Source organism: Nyctereutes procyonoides, unplaced genomic scaffold (assembly GCF_905146905.1).
Source record: "Nyctereutes procyonoides isolate TBG_1078 unplaced genomic scaffold, NYPRO_anot_genome, whole genome shotgun sequence".
NCBI classification, from domain to species: Eukaryota; Metazoa; Chordata; class Mammalia; order Carnivora; family Canidae; genus Nyctereutes; species Nyctereutes procyonoides.
In genome coordinates, this window is record NW_026575042.1 from 28604367 (window position 1) to 28620215 (window position 15849).

Sequence of the window (15849 nt, forward strand, 5' to 3'; positions counted from 1 at the left end):
AAGTATGTAAACATTTGTGGTTTATTTACTAGCTCCAGAAGTAACTAAGGAAGGAGTGTCATGGGTTTCCTTAGTATCTTTTTCCAAAAGTAGAAGGGCTTTTCTGGAGTCAAAAAACAGTTGCCAAAATATTGTTGAAACTATTAACTATTATGTAGTAACAGCTATTCGAACTTAATTTTTTTTTTCGAACTTAATTTTTAAAATCTTCCTCTGTTATCTAAACATCTTGAAATCCTTTATTTAAATGCTGTAGTTATAAGGTTTTATTAACCTTTGGCTTCAAAATATTCACACAAAGCATAGGATACTCAGAAATACGGACTTCCTTTAAAAGCACGGTAGTAAAATGAGTTTTCAAATACTGAAGAAGTGGTATTATTAAAGTAGTAAGAATTATACTATGCTGACAGATTTTTTTAAATGACTCTTTTTTTCCAACAGGAGTATAGCAGCATTAACTTTAATCTCATTGGCTACATTAATGAACTTTCCTAATCCTCTCAATGCCATGCAAATTTTGTGGATCAATATAATTATGGATGGACCTCCTGCTCAGAGGTAAGAGTTTTGTTTTTTTTTTTATGCATGTATTAGAAGAAAAACAAAGAAGGTGTGGTATCTTGATGATTAAGTTTTAAAATTTCATTCATGGACAGCATTAGAAATCTATTCATGCAGCAACATGTTTGTTATAAATTGTATGATGTGCGCTTATATCATTTACTCTCTTTGAGTGTTGTTCATGTGTCATGGATCTGAGCTTTTGCATTATGTTGGATGCCCTTTCTTAAGTTAAGAACAGACCAGGGAATAGGTGCAGTCCCTGTCCTTAGGAAATAAGCTTTTGTCTCCAAGAACGGGATGTAATGGAGAAATCCCGAGTTTAGTGTTTAGTGGGTTCTGTTGTCAATTTTAGAGACTTTGGAAAAGTATTAAAGGATCTAAGCATTTAGATGGGCTAGAGATGTTGCTTTCCAGCAGAAAAAGTCATGGAGTGATATGTGTAGATGGCCATCGTAATAAATCATCCTAGTCAAAACCTCCTTGCATGAAAGGTATTTCACAGTTTACTCAGTAGGTTAATATTTAAGGCCATATTTGAAATAAGCAAACTTATATGTAAATGAAATTGGACAATTTTTTGAAATTTGACCCTCGATCCCCCATCAAACTATGCCAAATAGAAGTAAAAGAGAGAAGAGTGATACAATCCCTGGTTATTTTTGAGTAATTATAGCCAAGCTTTTCTTTACGATTCAACATTTTGTTTCCATAAGAAAACATTTAATTTCCTGGATAATTGAGGTTAATGAGGTCGTAAAAGTGCTAAATCCAAACCGTAAAACTTTAAAGTAATTCACTTTTCTATTTGTTTTGAAGCCTTGGAGTAGAGCCAGTGGATAAAGATGTCATTCGTAAACCTCCACGCAACTGGAAGGACAGCATTTTGACCAGAAATCTGATACTTAAAATACTTGTTTCATCAATAATCATTGTTTGTGGGACTTTGTTTGTCTTCTGGCGGGAGGTATACTCACTGGATAAGCTGTCTTAATAGCATGCGTTCTGTATGACAGGCCTCAGTTATTTTGGTGTGTTACACAGAGACCTGGGAATTTAGGAGAGCTCTTTGGAAAAGATAACAAAGACATTAAAAATAGTTGGGTTTCAGTCTTTATTATTAATAAAATTGCTGATTGATTTATTAGAATAGTTTAAATCTGCAAAGACATAACAGTAAAATAAAAAAATGAGTCTATTAATATTTGGGGAGGGGCACCTGGGTGGCTCAGTGGTCGAGCGTCTGCCTTTGGCTCAGGTTGAGTCTCGAATCGGGCTCCCCACAAGGAGTCTTCTTCTTGCTCTGCCTATGTCTCTGCCTCTCTCTCTGTGTCTCTCATGAAAAAATAAATAAAATCTTTAAAAAATATTTGGGGAGAAATTAGAAAATCTGAATCTATTGCTACTTTATTTCATCAGAAAATTGTTTCAATGTACAATATATGGTTTGTAAAAGACTTTTTACTTTATTTAGATTACAACTATTCTTTAATGATTTACTTAAATGTCATACTTAAATGGCATATATATTTAGGTAGCTTATATGTTTTATATCTTAGACTAAAGTTATTTTATTCTAAAGCTAAGAAAAAAATAATCTTTTACAAGCATGCAGTATTTCTTCATTAAATTCAGCCACTGACAACCATTTTTTCCTCTTGACAGCTACGAGACAATGTGATAACACCTCGAGACACGACAATGACCTTCACATGCTTTGTGTTTTTTGATATGTTCAATGCACTAAGTTCCAGATCCCAGGTAAGCTTAGGTGATCTTAGCTGACTAATTCAACTGGTAGGGTAGGCAAGGATTATGGGGTTTTAGCTTTGCTTGATTTTGTTGCCACAGAATATAGCCCCAGATATAGCCTTTCCTATGAACATGTACCTACAAACGTGTCATAATAGGGATAGGGCATCTGAGCAGATAGACTTAACGTTTGACCAGAAGATCCAAGTAAACCACAGGTCTCATTGCCTGGTCTTTCTTCTTTGCATTCTCTTATTATCTGTAGCCTTAAGATAGGTTCAAGCTAATATTATCTGAGAGTATTGGACAAACCTCATGGGTTCTGTTAAGATGGTATTAGTCTCATATTAGAAGAAAGTATTGTTAGAAGTACAAGAACAGTTTTGAGCATATTAATGTATTTTGATTATTTCTGTCAGTGTGTTAGAACTTAGGACGTTTTAAATTTGCATTTCTTCCCATGTTGTATCTTAAGATATGATTGCCTTTTCTTGATTAAAGTGTTTTGATAGAAAATAATGGGCTATGGGCTAGAACCTAGTAGTAGTTTTTCAGAGCATAATTGTTCTTGAAAACTAGTTCCATCTTGAGGCCTGACTCTTCATTTTAATTCTAGAGTACCTTATAAATCCTCAATTATATCTATTACCATTTGATATGCTGGAACTTTCTGAATACTTTCTTAATTTAGACTAAGTTTTGAAGAAGCTATGGTATTCATTTTTTTGTTTTATGAAAGGCAGTTTTACATTTTTAGTACACATAGAACTAGGTCTATTCTTTAAGAAAGGCTTTTAGATTATCTTACCCTAATAGATAGAAATGATTTAGCAAAATAATCATACAAATAAAGTTTTGATGTTTTAGAATGTTAAAGGAAGTTACTTTTCTTTCTGTGATCTCTTGTTGATGTTGTTATTGTAGCATCACTTTTGTAGAGAAAGCTTTCTTAAGAGAAGCTACTTTAAATTGTACCTTTATTCTATCTTTATTCCAAAATGATAGTTAAAATTAAGAGATTTCATGGTACTGCCATTGTGGAGTTCAATCGAATTTATTAAAAATTGGAGATGATCATGCTAATTAAGAAGCTGTTTCAGTGACCAAGGAATAATAATTGAACTCTTTGCTCTGCCAACAGACCAAGTCTGTATTTGAGATTGGACTCTGCAGTAATAAAATGTTTTGCTACGCAGTTCTTGGATCCATCATGGGACAGTTATTAGTTATTTACTTTCCTCCACTTCAGAAAGTTTTTCAGACCGAGAGCCTAAGTATTCTGGGTAAAGAAAATGTTATCTTTTTATAATTTATATATTTCAGATGAATTATTGTATTTTCTAAGGCATTTGTTCTACTAAAAATTTCCTTTTAAAAAGTGAGATAAAAAATGAGTTGATTTGAAAAAAGAATGTTCTGTTTTTTCATTTGCAGAAGTTTAGGGAGTTGTCACTTGCTTAACTCTAGGCTTTAATTTTTTTGGTAATTTTTTTCTTGGTTATCAGTTGTTAGATTGTATTTGCTGCTTTTGAAGTATAGCAAATGAAAACTTATTAAAGAGTAGTTGTAGTTTATAACTTTTCAATCTTATATGAAGAAAAAAATAGATTTTAAATTGTAATTTCAGTAAACTAATATTTCAGTATTTTTACTTGGTAATTTGTACATTCTTATTTTACAAAATAACAGCCTGACCCTAAAAGAAAATTTTATTAATATTCTGTGGAAGACAGACATTATTCTTTCACATAGTATGTATTAAATGTATTATGATACAGTACATTTAAAAATTGATCTTGTGTAAGGTGAGGACTGATGTGTTTTGTGGTAATGCTACTTTTAATTCTTGTGTTTTTTTAAGTTAATTGGGATATTTATGAAAATAAGTTATACCGTCTCACTGTGTTTGTTGCATGCTGTAAGTTACAATTTACCTTGAAGTTGAAATCATTTCATTTCAGTTTTTAAATTCATTTTTATACTTGTTCCTCTTTTTAAAAAGTGGGGTTTTAAGGAGACACCTGCAGTTTATCAAGCAATGAATAAGAATGAGATAGTGTGTATAGTACTGTAAAGATATAATCTTTATTTGTTTTTAATTTTGTTTTGTGAAGATTTGTTTTACTTATTTCAGAGAGAGAGAGAGAGCGAGAGAGTGAGCACGCGCTCATGAGTAGGGGAAGGGGCAAAGGGAGATAATATCCAAGCAGACTCCCGCTGAGCGCAGAGCTCGTCACTGGGGCTCGATCTCATGACTCATGAGATCAGGATCTGAGCTGAAACCAAGAGTCTAGCACTTAACTGACTGAGCCACCTAGGTGCCCCAAAGACATGGTCTTTAATGATGAGTTCTTCTAGGCTCTCAAATGGAATAGATAGAAATTCCTAGGTAATCTTTAGATAGGCATTTTTCAATCAAATTAAAATGAAAAAGGCTGTAATCTATTAAATAGAAAACAACTCTTGCGTGACTTAATGGTTATGAAGCTGTGGTTCAGGGAGAGTAGTCATAACAAGTAGGTTCTAGTTTTCTGGCTGCTGCCTTTCCTAGCTATATGACTTCACATAATTCATTTTTGAGCCTAACTTTCCTCATTTTTTTAAAGATTTTATTTATTCATGAGAATACACAAACACACACACACAGAGGCAGAGACACAGGCACAGGCAGAGGGAGAAGCAGGCTCCATGCAGGGAGCCCGACATGGGACTCGATCCCGGGTCTCCAGGATCAGGCCCCGGACTGAAGGCAGCGCCAAACTGTAAAGCTACCCGGGCTGCCCAACTTTACTCATTTTTAAACTGAGGCTAATTTTGTGTACCTACTGGAATGGTTGTGAAACAAAGTATTTTAAAAGCTTGGTTAAAATGCTAGAAAAGGGGCAGCCCGGGTGGCTCAGCGGTTTAGCGCCGCCTTCAGCCCAGGGCCTGATCGTGGAGAGCTGGGATCGAGTCCCATGTCAGGCTCCCTGCATGGAACCTGCTTCTCCCTCTGCCTGTGCCTCTGCCCCGCCCCCCTCTCTATGTGTTTCTCATGAGTAAATTAAAAAATATATATATATATATTTAAAATGCTAGAAAAATGTAAGCTATTAGCTTTGCAACTGTGTTTCAAAGAATTATATGAAGAATTATATGAATGAAGTGAAATCTATGAAATCTCTTATTTTCTCTTGCAGATTTGCTGTTTCTTGTGGGTCTTACCTCTTCAGTATGTGTAGTAGCAGAAATTATAAAGAAGGTTGAGAGGAGCAGGGAAAAGATCCAGAAGCATGTTAGTTCGACGTCGTCGTCTTTTCTTGAAGTATGATGCATATTGCATTCTTTTATTTGCAAACTAGGAATTGCAGTCTGAGGATCATTTAGAAGGGCAAGTTCAAGAGGATAATGAAGATTTGAGAACTTTTTAACTTTTCATTGACTAAAAATGAGTGTCATGTTAAAGACTTGATTTGAGACTTTAACCTGCTGGCAGTCCCAAATGAAATTATGCAACTTTGATAACATATTTCTTGATTTAAATTGGCTTTTGCAATTGAGTGGAACTTTATAAAGCATATGGGCAGTTATTTAATTAAAAAAAAAAGGCAAAACATGAACCACCTTCTACACTTAAAGAGGTCTATAGACAAATACACTATCTATCTTAGATAGATTAAATTTTTTTAATTTTTAAATATTGTACTATTTATGGTGGTGGGGCTTTCTTACTAATACACAAATAAATTTAATCATTTCAAAGGCATTCTACTGGTTTAGAAGTTGATTCCCAGTAGTGCCATATTTCAGCTACTGTATTTCCTTTTTCCCCTGCAATGTAAGCAGCTCAGACACCTTGTGTTACTGTTTTTGTATCAAGTTTTTTTGCACAGGATGTGACCACTGTCAGATCACTGTTCTTTTCTTTCTTTTTGTGATTGAAAAGCCTATACTGCAATTTGAAGTAAATGTTTGCTTTTCTTAGTAAGTGCAAATGGTTCCTTTTTTTTTTTTTTTTTAAGTTATGAGTCTTTGGTCTAACAATATTAATACAGGGTTATCAAGTGGCATTCTAGGTAGAGTAGCCTTTTTGTAATTAACACATAGTCATAGAATGAAAAGTATTTAAGAGTGATTGGGCTAAAATTTATATAACAGATTATATGAACATGTTAATGCCTCTTTTTTGAGTTAAATATAAATATACATTTTGTCAAGTATCATTTTGTCATCCCCTAAATATAAATCCAAGTACCTCACCTGAATAATTGAATTTTATTTTTCTTAATGTCTTTCTATGTATATTTTTAAGCATCTTTCTTAGGAGGTATAGAATGCTATACTTAAAGAATAAAAACGCCCCAAACTCAAATAGATGGCTTATGAACCAGGGTATACATGGAAGACTCTGCACTGGCCTTGCTCTTTGAGTATCTGCAGCTTCTTTGGCTTAGGTTGCAGCACTGTCCTGAGCCTGTTCCTTCTTGGACTTCTGTTATTTGTTCTCTGCTTTTCTTTTGATTCATTGAGCATGCTAGAGAAATAGTTGGATTTACTCATATAATGCCATCAGTTTTTATAATAGCTTGGTGAGGTGTAGATAATTTATTTTTTGTTTGTTCTGGCAAATTTGGGCCAGAAATTCAAAATTAGAAGTCCATTTTCCTGTTAAATACTTCTCTTTGAAACAGAAATGGGTTTCAAATTCTTAAATGTTTACTTCTTCTTGAAATTTTTGAGTTTTGTATTTTATAATTACTCTCCATTTTTTAAACTGTCAGGATAAACCACTCTCTAGTTTTTATCACCGATATTAACCTGCCAGTGTTAGCACTGAAATATTGTTATTAATGATAGGAAAAATACCTATTTTTTGAGTCCTTGTAATTGAAACAGTTGAGTATAAGGAGTTGAGATGTCTGAAATTTATTCTACTTTACCCTTCAAGATTCAATAGTCAAATGTACATTTTTCTCATTAGATAGAACATAGAAACCGTTATCTAGTCAACTTTATCTTTAATGACGTGATGTCTCATACCTAAATTTTGTATGATTTTTTCCTCTGTTACAAAGACTTGAAATGTTATTAAGTGCATATCAATCTTTTGCTTTCCATTTTAGGTTTAGAGTATGACTCGTATGAAATAAATGTGCCTATCCTTTCATTTGATTTTGAACCAAAAGAAAAAAATGATTTCTTTTCATAAGTTAATTACCTTCCAGTCGGGACTGTTGACATTAAAATTTTATGGATGTAGAAGATACAGAAACTAGGCAGTATTCATAATGCATAGAATCTGTGATTTAAAAAGTGAAATGTACAATACAGATATACTACATCCAGGTTTCAATTTTCTGTAATGTAACAACAAATTAGATTATTTGTATATATATCTTCCATAGTATATCATCCAAATTATTATAATTTAAACATGCTAGTATCTGAATTTTAAATTTTTAACCCTTTTCCTAGCCCTAGGACTTGCTAGAGTCCTTAATTAAAATACTAACTTATTTGATTATTTGCTGTTAGACTACCTTTTGAAGTTATTTGGTCCCAAAGTAATTCAACATCTGGGAAGAAAAGAAAGGAATTTGAAATAATTTACCTTGGTAGATAATTCCTAGTTGCAAAGAAACAAGGCTCAGCATGTTCTCTCACATTTGTGCTGGGGATAGCACAATCCAGAGATGAAACAATGTAAAACTAGACAACCTAAAAAACCTCCCCCTTCAGGATATACAGGCTTTATGTAATAGCAGTAACCACACTCAGAATGCTAAAACACATTTTTTACCTTTTATACCCATAAAAGGTATATCTTTTTCATTGGTAATTTTTCTGATCTCTTTTATACAGGACATAAGTAAAGTGAATATTGGCCATTCTTAAAATAGTTTCTCAGTGAAAAGAATTGGTGGCAAACAATATCATACCCAAGAACCTTAATTAACTTTACCTTGCTTTCTTTGTCACTTGGCAGTTCATTTGCATTTTACTTCCACATATGATTTAAGCAAAAACTTGGATGGATAAATTGTTATTTCAGTAAACTATTACTTAGTACCTGGAGTTTGCTAAGAATAAAATGGTGGTGGCATTCCTGCCCTTCAAGAGCTCATGAACAGAGTTAGCAAGGAATATAACTGTTAATAAGCTATTTCGTGGAAGTTAGTAGTGGTCTTTGCACATTATTTTGAAAATACGTATACATTAAGATGAATCCACCACACTTTTTTTTTTTTTTTATGATAGTCACACAGAGAGAGAGAGGCAGAGACATAGGCAGAGGGAGAAGCAGGCTCCATGCATTGGGAGCCCGACATGGGATTCGATCCTGGGTCTCCAGGATCACGCCCTGGGCCAAAGGCAGGCACTAAACCGCTGCGCCACCCAGGGATTCCCCCACCACACATTTTACTGGACGTTTCCCTTGACATTGGTATTTCTTTGAAATGCCTTTTTAGACTAAGTTACAGTCCAAACAACTTATTTGCGTATTAAGACATGGTGTGGTTAAATATTAATTCTTACTGGTATGTGACTGGACAAGCAGATTATCCTCATAATTAGATTTCCTTGAACTTAGAATTTGATATGACTATTAACTCTTGTTAAACAACCTTATTTTCATTTCTGGTTTTCAGAGTTGGTTATTATTGATAATGGATAATGGTTAACCAGTCCTTGATATTAATGTAGATAAAATAGACTGCAAATATTGTTGTAGGGTTTAGATTTATAAAGAAATAAGAGGTAATATTTTGCCTTTGGGGAGTGTCATCCAGAGATGAAACAAAGTGAAACTAGACAACTTAAAAAACCTCCCCCCTTCAGGATATACAGGCTTTATGTAATAGCAGTAACCACACTCAGAATGCTAAAACACATTTTTTACCTTTTATACCCATAAAAGGTATATCTTTCTTATTGGTAATCTTTCTGATCTCTTTTATACAGGACATATACTTATATAAGTAAGTAGTTATACTTACATAAGTATATGTCCTGTATAACCCTGGAGTCTTAACCTGGAGACCAATATGATATATATTGGGCACAGTGGTAAATGCTGCCCCAAAAATTACAGTAGTCAAAGTAGAGAAACAACTTCATGGGAAGGGGTTGTCAGAGAAATTTCCTAGAACTAGTAGCATCTGAAACTGAACCTTAAGTTAGAAATCTTCAGCCTAGAAGCAGCAGAATATTGCAATCAATTACACAGCCTTTATAGAGGTGTTGGTGGAGAGCTGGAAGGAACAAATGAAAACCTCAAGGAGTTTGAAACAGTTACGGGAGGAAGTATATAATGTGAAGGGTTGGACAGATAGTCAGGAGCCTAGTGGTGAAGGGTAAAGACATTTGAGTGGTAGCATGCTGGAAGATTTTAGGAGTGTGATGTGAGTTTGGATTTTTATCTTGGAAGCCTGGAGGGTGGATTGTAAAGACAAAATAGGGAGACTGATGAAGAGAATTGTAAAAGCTTAAGTGGTAGAGGGACTAATTGAGCTGTGGTAGTCAGTATGGAAAGAAAGGCATGGCGTTTCTGTCTTCTAGGAGATAGTATTGACGTGACCAGGTGGGAGAAAAGAAAAATGTGGAAAATACCTGTTTTGGGCTTTCTGGCTTAGATAATAGAGCTGTTGGGAGAATTACTGAAGCTGAGCAGCCTTTAATGTGACACAGGTCAATTTGAAATGGAAATCTGTGGTATCCTTGAGATTTCCCAGTGGACATGTTAGATGAGGTTTTAGCACAATATGACTTAAAGCCATGGCTGACAAAGTATAATGCAGGAAAATAATTTCTTGTTACAGGCATTATCCTTTTGCTAAAAATAAAGCAATAAATGAATGGAAACTTGGCTTTGACAGAATGAAAGTTTTTGAAAGTAGTTTTTTTAGTATAATAATGTAAAGTTCAGCAAACATTCAGAATGCAAGGGGAAAAGGTAAGATTTCAGCTTCCTCTGTTACAGAGCTTTCAGGATGAATCTGTTAAGATTACTGACTGGAAGACACTGATCTGAATATTGGGAGCACATCTTTTTTATATTTGCAGTAAGGCACTTTCTTAAGAGGTGAGAGAAAATAAGCAAAGAACTGGGTAGCTTAGACTGAAGTTTGCTGGGTGTGGAAATGGACTCAGTGAATGACATTAACGCTAGAAAGCAGCTGCTTGCCTTGAGAGATTTATGGCAGGAGAATAGAAAGCAGTTTTGCTTTTTCTTTTCCATTTTAGTCGTAATTCTTCCTTGGATCTTTCTAGCCTCATATCCCGCACAGTGTTCTAACACAATCCACTTAGAAGTCTTTTTGGATAGTATTCCTTCAACTTAAAACGGTTTTCCTCTGCCTCAGTTTTGAGAATTAGAATTTTTACCTGTTCTTCAACACCCAGCTGAAGAGCCAATCAGCGTGGCCTTTCCAGATTACTGTAAAGGTGTGTGTGTGTGTGTGTGTGTGTGTGTGTGTGTGTGTGTGTGTGTTACAGTTTCTTGTAAATACCATGAAGAATAAATCCATCCACAAGTTTGGGCATTAAGTTGTGCAATTTTATTTTAGAAAGCATTAAAATTTAAGTTCAAGCCACCGCATTGATAAATCTAGATAGAAATTTGATATAATTGTTTCCTTTCGTTCAAAATAGATTTAAGTGGTGAAGTTTGTGGAGGAACTTTGAGTAACCATTAGTTTTGATCTTTATAAATTCTTTTCTAACCTAAACCTGCTATTGTGAGTGTGGTAACTGCCTGCATTGGTATAGCTACCCCAGGTAGACATTGTTTCATATGCAGATAGATTACTGTACATGCCTGACTTTGCCATTTCTTTCCCTTTTTGTTTAAAGTGTAACCAAACTGACATATTCTGGGCAAAGCCCCACATTTCTCTGCTGGTCCCATGACTGTTAGGCATGGCAGAACGGCATTTCATATCTAAATCAGGGTTGTCCTGTCACCATTATTTCTTCAGCAATAATTGCATTGTTTTACTTAGTAACCCTCTAAGTAGAATCCATTCCTCATAGTCTGTCTTAACAAAGCACATCGTGCCAGAAATTGGACAAATGGTTCTTCATGAACCTGGAGATCCATTTTGGATTCTGAGCTTTTAAACTCTAAACAAAATGTGTTTTTTAATACAACTCTCTCTCTCTTTTTTTAGATACTAATCCACTCAATTATATTAAAAACAATTTTTTATTAAGGCCTTTCTTATGCTAAAGTGCTTGTTAGTTGAATAACAATTTGGTGCCATCTTATGGTCATAAAGAAAATACTAAAATGCCTTGAAAACATGCTTTTCTTCATCACATCTGCATCTTAATAGCATGATACGAAAAAATTTATTAGGCAGGTCTTTCAAAATATATATATTTTTAAAGATTTTTATTTATTTATTTATTCATAGAGACACAGAGACACAGGCAGAGGCAGAAGCAGGCTCCACGCAGGGAACCCGATGCGGGACTTGATCCCGGGCCCCCAGGATCACACCCTGGGCTGCAGGCGGCGCTAAACCGCTGTGCCACCGGGGCTGCCCAGGTCTTTCAAAATATTATCCTTGGAGCCCATTTATAGCAGGCCCCATCCAAATAGATGATTGTAAAAATTATTTGCTTGATAGGAAAGACATGAAAAACTTTATATTTAAGCATTAATAAATCAGTTTTAGGGAGTTACAAATGAATTATGTTTTCATGTTTCTCATATTCAATATGGTTATATAATAGGATTGCATTAGTATTTATGACTGTATTTATGGAGTAGGTCTGGATGGCACATGATTTAGTTAGATGTGTTGCAAATTAGGGAAACATTTTAATACTTCCCTACATGGGCTGTTGATTTAATTTGGGGATTGACAAAGTAAATCAGTCTGCTGCTGGATTTGTAAATAAAGTTGTATTAGAACACAGTTATGTACATTCATTTATGTATTATTTATCACTGCTTCATGCCACAACAGAAGTGAGTAGTTGTAACAGAGACCATATGGCTCACTAAACCTAAAGTATTTACTTTCTGGCCTTTTACAGAAAAAGGTTGCCTATTCCTATAGATACTCAAAAAGAGGAAAATAGGCCCATCCACTGCATTCAGTAGACTAGACAGGAAGTGGCATCAATTTTCTCTACCTTCCAGTGTCCCAACAGGATGTTATCTCTGGGATGGATGAACTTGATACCAGATTTAATGTCAGTGACTCAGCTCTAAGTCTCTGCCCAAGGCTCCTATATAGAGGAAGTCAGAGTCTTAGTCTGTTCCCAGAACATTATCATCAACAGGGAGGACATGCCAGTTGTTATTGGTTCCACCTTATCACCAAGGCTTCTTGTTTTTATAATGAATGGGTAGAGTGTTCTGATCTGCTTTCCCATCTGAGTTATGCTCCTTATCATACATAGAAGAGAAATGAGGGCTCTCTCTCATTGGCTGTTTCTTCCTAACACAAACACAGAAACAAGCTTAATTTGAGTAGGCTTGTTTATGTTATTCTGTTTAGGGAAGACAAAGTTTAGTAATAGTACAAACCAGAATATCCTATCAGCAGAATCTTAAGGCAAAATGCACTCTTGTATTTTCTCAGAACGTAATGTTCCAAACCAGAATATATTTGCATAGTATTTATTATACTTCTAAGGTAAAATTGCAATAATATTTCTCAGTGGATTCCTCTGACAAACCACCCTTGGCTGTCAGACTTACAACTTTATGAAATTATAATTATTATTATATTTAATATTTTATTTATTCATTTATTCATGAGAAACAGAGAAAGAGAGAGAGGCAGAGACACAGGCAGAGGGAGAAGCAGGCTCCATGCAGGGAGCCCGACACGGGACTCAATCCTGGGACTCCAGGATCAGGCCCTGGGCTGAAGGCAGGTGCTAAACCGCTGAGCCACCCAGGCTGCCCATAAATTATAATTATTATAATAGGGTCGGTTTCTTTAGTTTGTCTTTTAAAAAAGTTAGTGGGGTGCCCATGTGGCTCGGTTGAGCGTCCACTCTTGATTTTGGCTCAGGTTGTTATCAGGGTCATAAGATTGAGCCCCGTGTCAGGCTCCACGCTCAGTGCAGAGTCTGCTTGAGACATTCTTTATCTCTTCATTCTCTTCTGCCCGTCACTCCAGGCAGGCTCTTTCTCTGTCTCAAGTAAGTAAACAAACAAATGAAATCTTAAAAAAACGACTGTTCACGTACATATGAGAGCTTGAAGGACTACAGTACTTTGTGATTTGAAACTGGGGCTTATGGATATCACCATTCTCAGATATCAACAACAAGGGCCTTCTCAACCCACCATTTTTACCTCTTATTTTCCATACTTTCTTGGGACAAGACAAGGGAACATCAGAAGCTTGCTCTCTTGATGTCATCCTTTCTAGAGGCATCATCAACTCTTACCTCTCTCTGGTCATAAAATAGTAAAACATACTCATTGGAGATTTTTTTTTTTAAGATTTTATTTATTCATGAGAGACACAGAGAGGCAGAGACATAGGCAGAGGGAGAAGCAGGCTTCCTGTAGGGAGCCTGATGTGGGACTTGATCCCGGCTCTTCAGGATCAGGCCCTGGGCTGAAGACGGTGCTAAACTGCTGAGCCACTGGGACTGCCCTCATTGGAGATGTTTTTAAATAGAAGACAAAGGGGGGCACCTGGGCGGCTTGGTCAGGTAAGTATCTGTCTTGGGCTCAGATCATGATCCCAGGGTCCTGGGATTGAACCTCAGCGGGGAGTCTGCTTGTTCCTCTCCCTCTGCCCCTTTTCCCCCCACTTATGCCGGCTCGCTTACACTCATGCACTCTCAAATCTTTAAAAATAAATAAATAGAAGAAGAGGAAAACACTTTATAATCTCAACACTCAAAGGCTTTAACCTGGGCTTCAGGCATATCCAGCTGCCCAGCAGATGTTTCTACTTAAGTGCCTAAAAGATATATCTAACAACATATCCATAACAGAATCCCAAGTTCCCCAACTTCCAACTACACCTTATCCTACGGAAATGAATGACAACTGAATAGAAAATCTGAAGACAGAGGGTTCCTGCCAGTATTTTATGAAGGCATAAAAATGCTGTTATCACCATAGCAATTTTAACAATAATTCATAGCAATTCTCAATGCCACATTTACAAACTCCATTTTTTTTTTCAGAGTGATGTGATAAATATTTACTCAAAAAAGAGTTTACGCATTACAGCAAGTTCTTCCAACAGGTGGATTAATCCACATAACCTCTCCTTTATCATGAAATACAGTTTATTATTCTGTATCCATGTTAGCAAGCATTGAGATAATAGACAGTAGACTTTGTTTTCCCTGTCAACATCCTTTGTTTTGTTTTGTTTTTGTTTTTGTTTTTTTAAGATTTTATTTATTCATGAAAGAGAGAGAAAGGCAGAGATGTAGGCAGAGGGAGAAGCAGGCTCCAGGCAGGGAGCCTGATGTGGGACTCAATCCTGAGACCACGGGATCATGCCCTGAGCCACACCTAGCCAGGAGCCAGGTGCTCAGCCTGAGCCACCTAGGCATCCCCATCAACATCCTTTGATTTATTCTCCCATAATGTGTAACACACACGAATCAGACAGAAGAAGATATAGGGAGAGTAATGCCCAGATAGACACATGGCAGTTTTTCAAGAAGAAACAGCACCTCAGTTAATCCTTCAAAAAACCAATTATATTTAAAAACACAGAGACGAGTTTTCCTAGTTTATATGCTAACTCGCATTATGCCATAATTTTTTCATAAATGATCAAAAACTCAATGTTGATATATTCTGATCAGCTTTTTTTAAAAAAACTGAAACATTCCTAGGTGTTTCCTGATCCTGATGACCAATGAGATACATTATACACAGAAATCTCCCAAGTGTCTCCAAAGTCATTAGAAGATTATTTAAAATACGTGTGTATACATGTACATATGTGTATACACGTACACATATGTATATACATAAATATATAAATATTGAAAGATTCTGCTATTTTAACCAGATACCGAAAATGTTATCAAGACTGGTTAGGAATAAAAGTGATGTGATTGCATGTGCATTGCAACATGTTCATGTGAAATTTGATTTTTTTTTTCTCCCTGAAAACTAGATCCAGTGAAACAAGCTGGAAATGTTTTTCCATGTATTACTTCATTTATCTGTTTTTCCCATCTTAACAGACTGTACATGGCCTGGTTCAGTCATGCCTTTGAATTTGAAAACGTTCCTCAACATGAGGTCCTCTTAGAATTTCTATATTTGGATGAACTTGGATTTTAGCAAATTTCAGACCTGGAAAGAAATACTGAAGCAGCTTACTGTATATGGTTTAGAAAGCTGTTGCTGAAAGTGGGGAGGCATCTTTTTAAAACTACTTCCCAAAATATTTAATTTCAAATTGATACAAGATGCAAAATCACTTTTAGCTGTCGACTGAATGCATCAATGTGTAAGACACTTAAAAGTGTACCAAGTACCCTATATCCACCTCACTAAAAATACAAGGTTGATCTGTTTGGAGTCAGATACTAATGAGAGTTGTC

The 15849-nt window shown here is 35.5% G+C and overlaps 1 protein-coding gene across 7 annotated transcripts in view; it reads left to right on the forward strand.

The window, feature by feature from the left end:
- The window catches only part of ATP2C1 (ATPase secretory pathway Ca2+ transporting 1), a 164580-nt gene that overhangs the window by 142664 nt on the left and 6067 nt on the right, over nt 1-15849 (forward strand). For 6 of the 7 annotated variants that reach the window (XM_055321421.1, XM_055321422.1, XM_055321428.1 and 3 more), the window contains 5 exons: nt 445-561; nt 1384-1531; nt 2230-2325; nt 3458-3599; nt 5496-5620. In XM_055321421.1, coding sequence (XP_055177396.1) covers nt 445-561; nt 1384-1531; nt 2230-2325; nt 3458-3599; nt 5496-5620 — 628 coding nt within the window. Of the gene's footprint in view, nt 1-444; nt 562-1383; nt 1532-2229; nt 2326-3457; nt 3600-5495; nt 7468-15849 lie in introns of those variants that run through there. The other variant, XM_055321427.1, reaches the window with a different exon arrangement.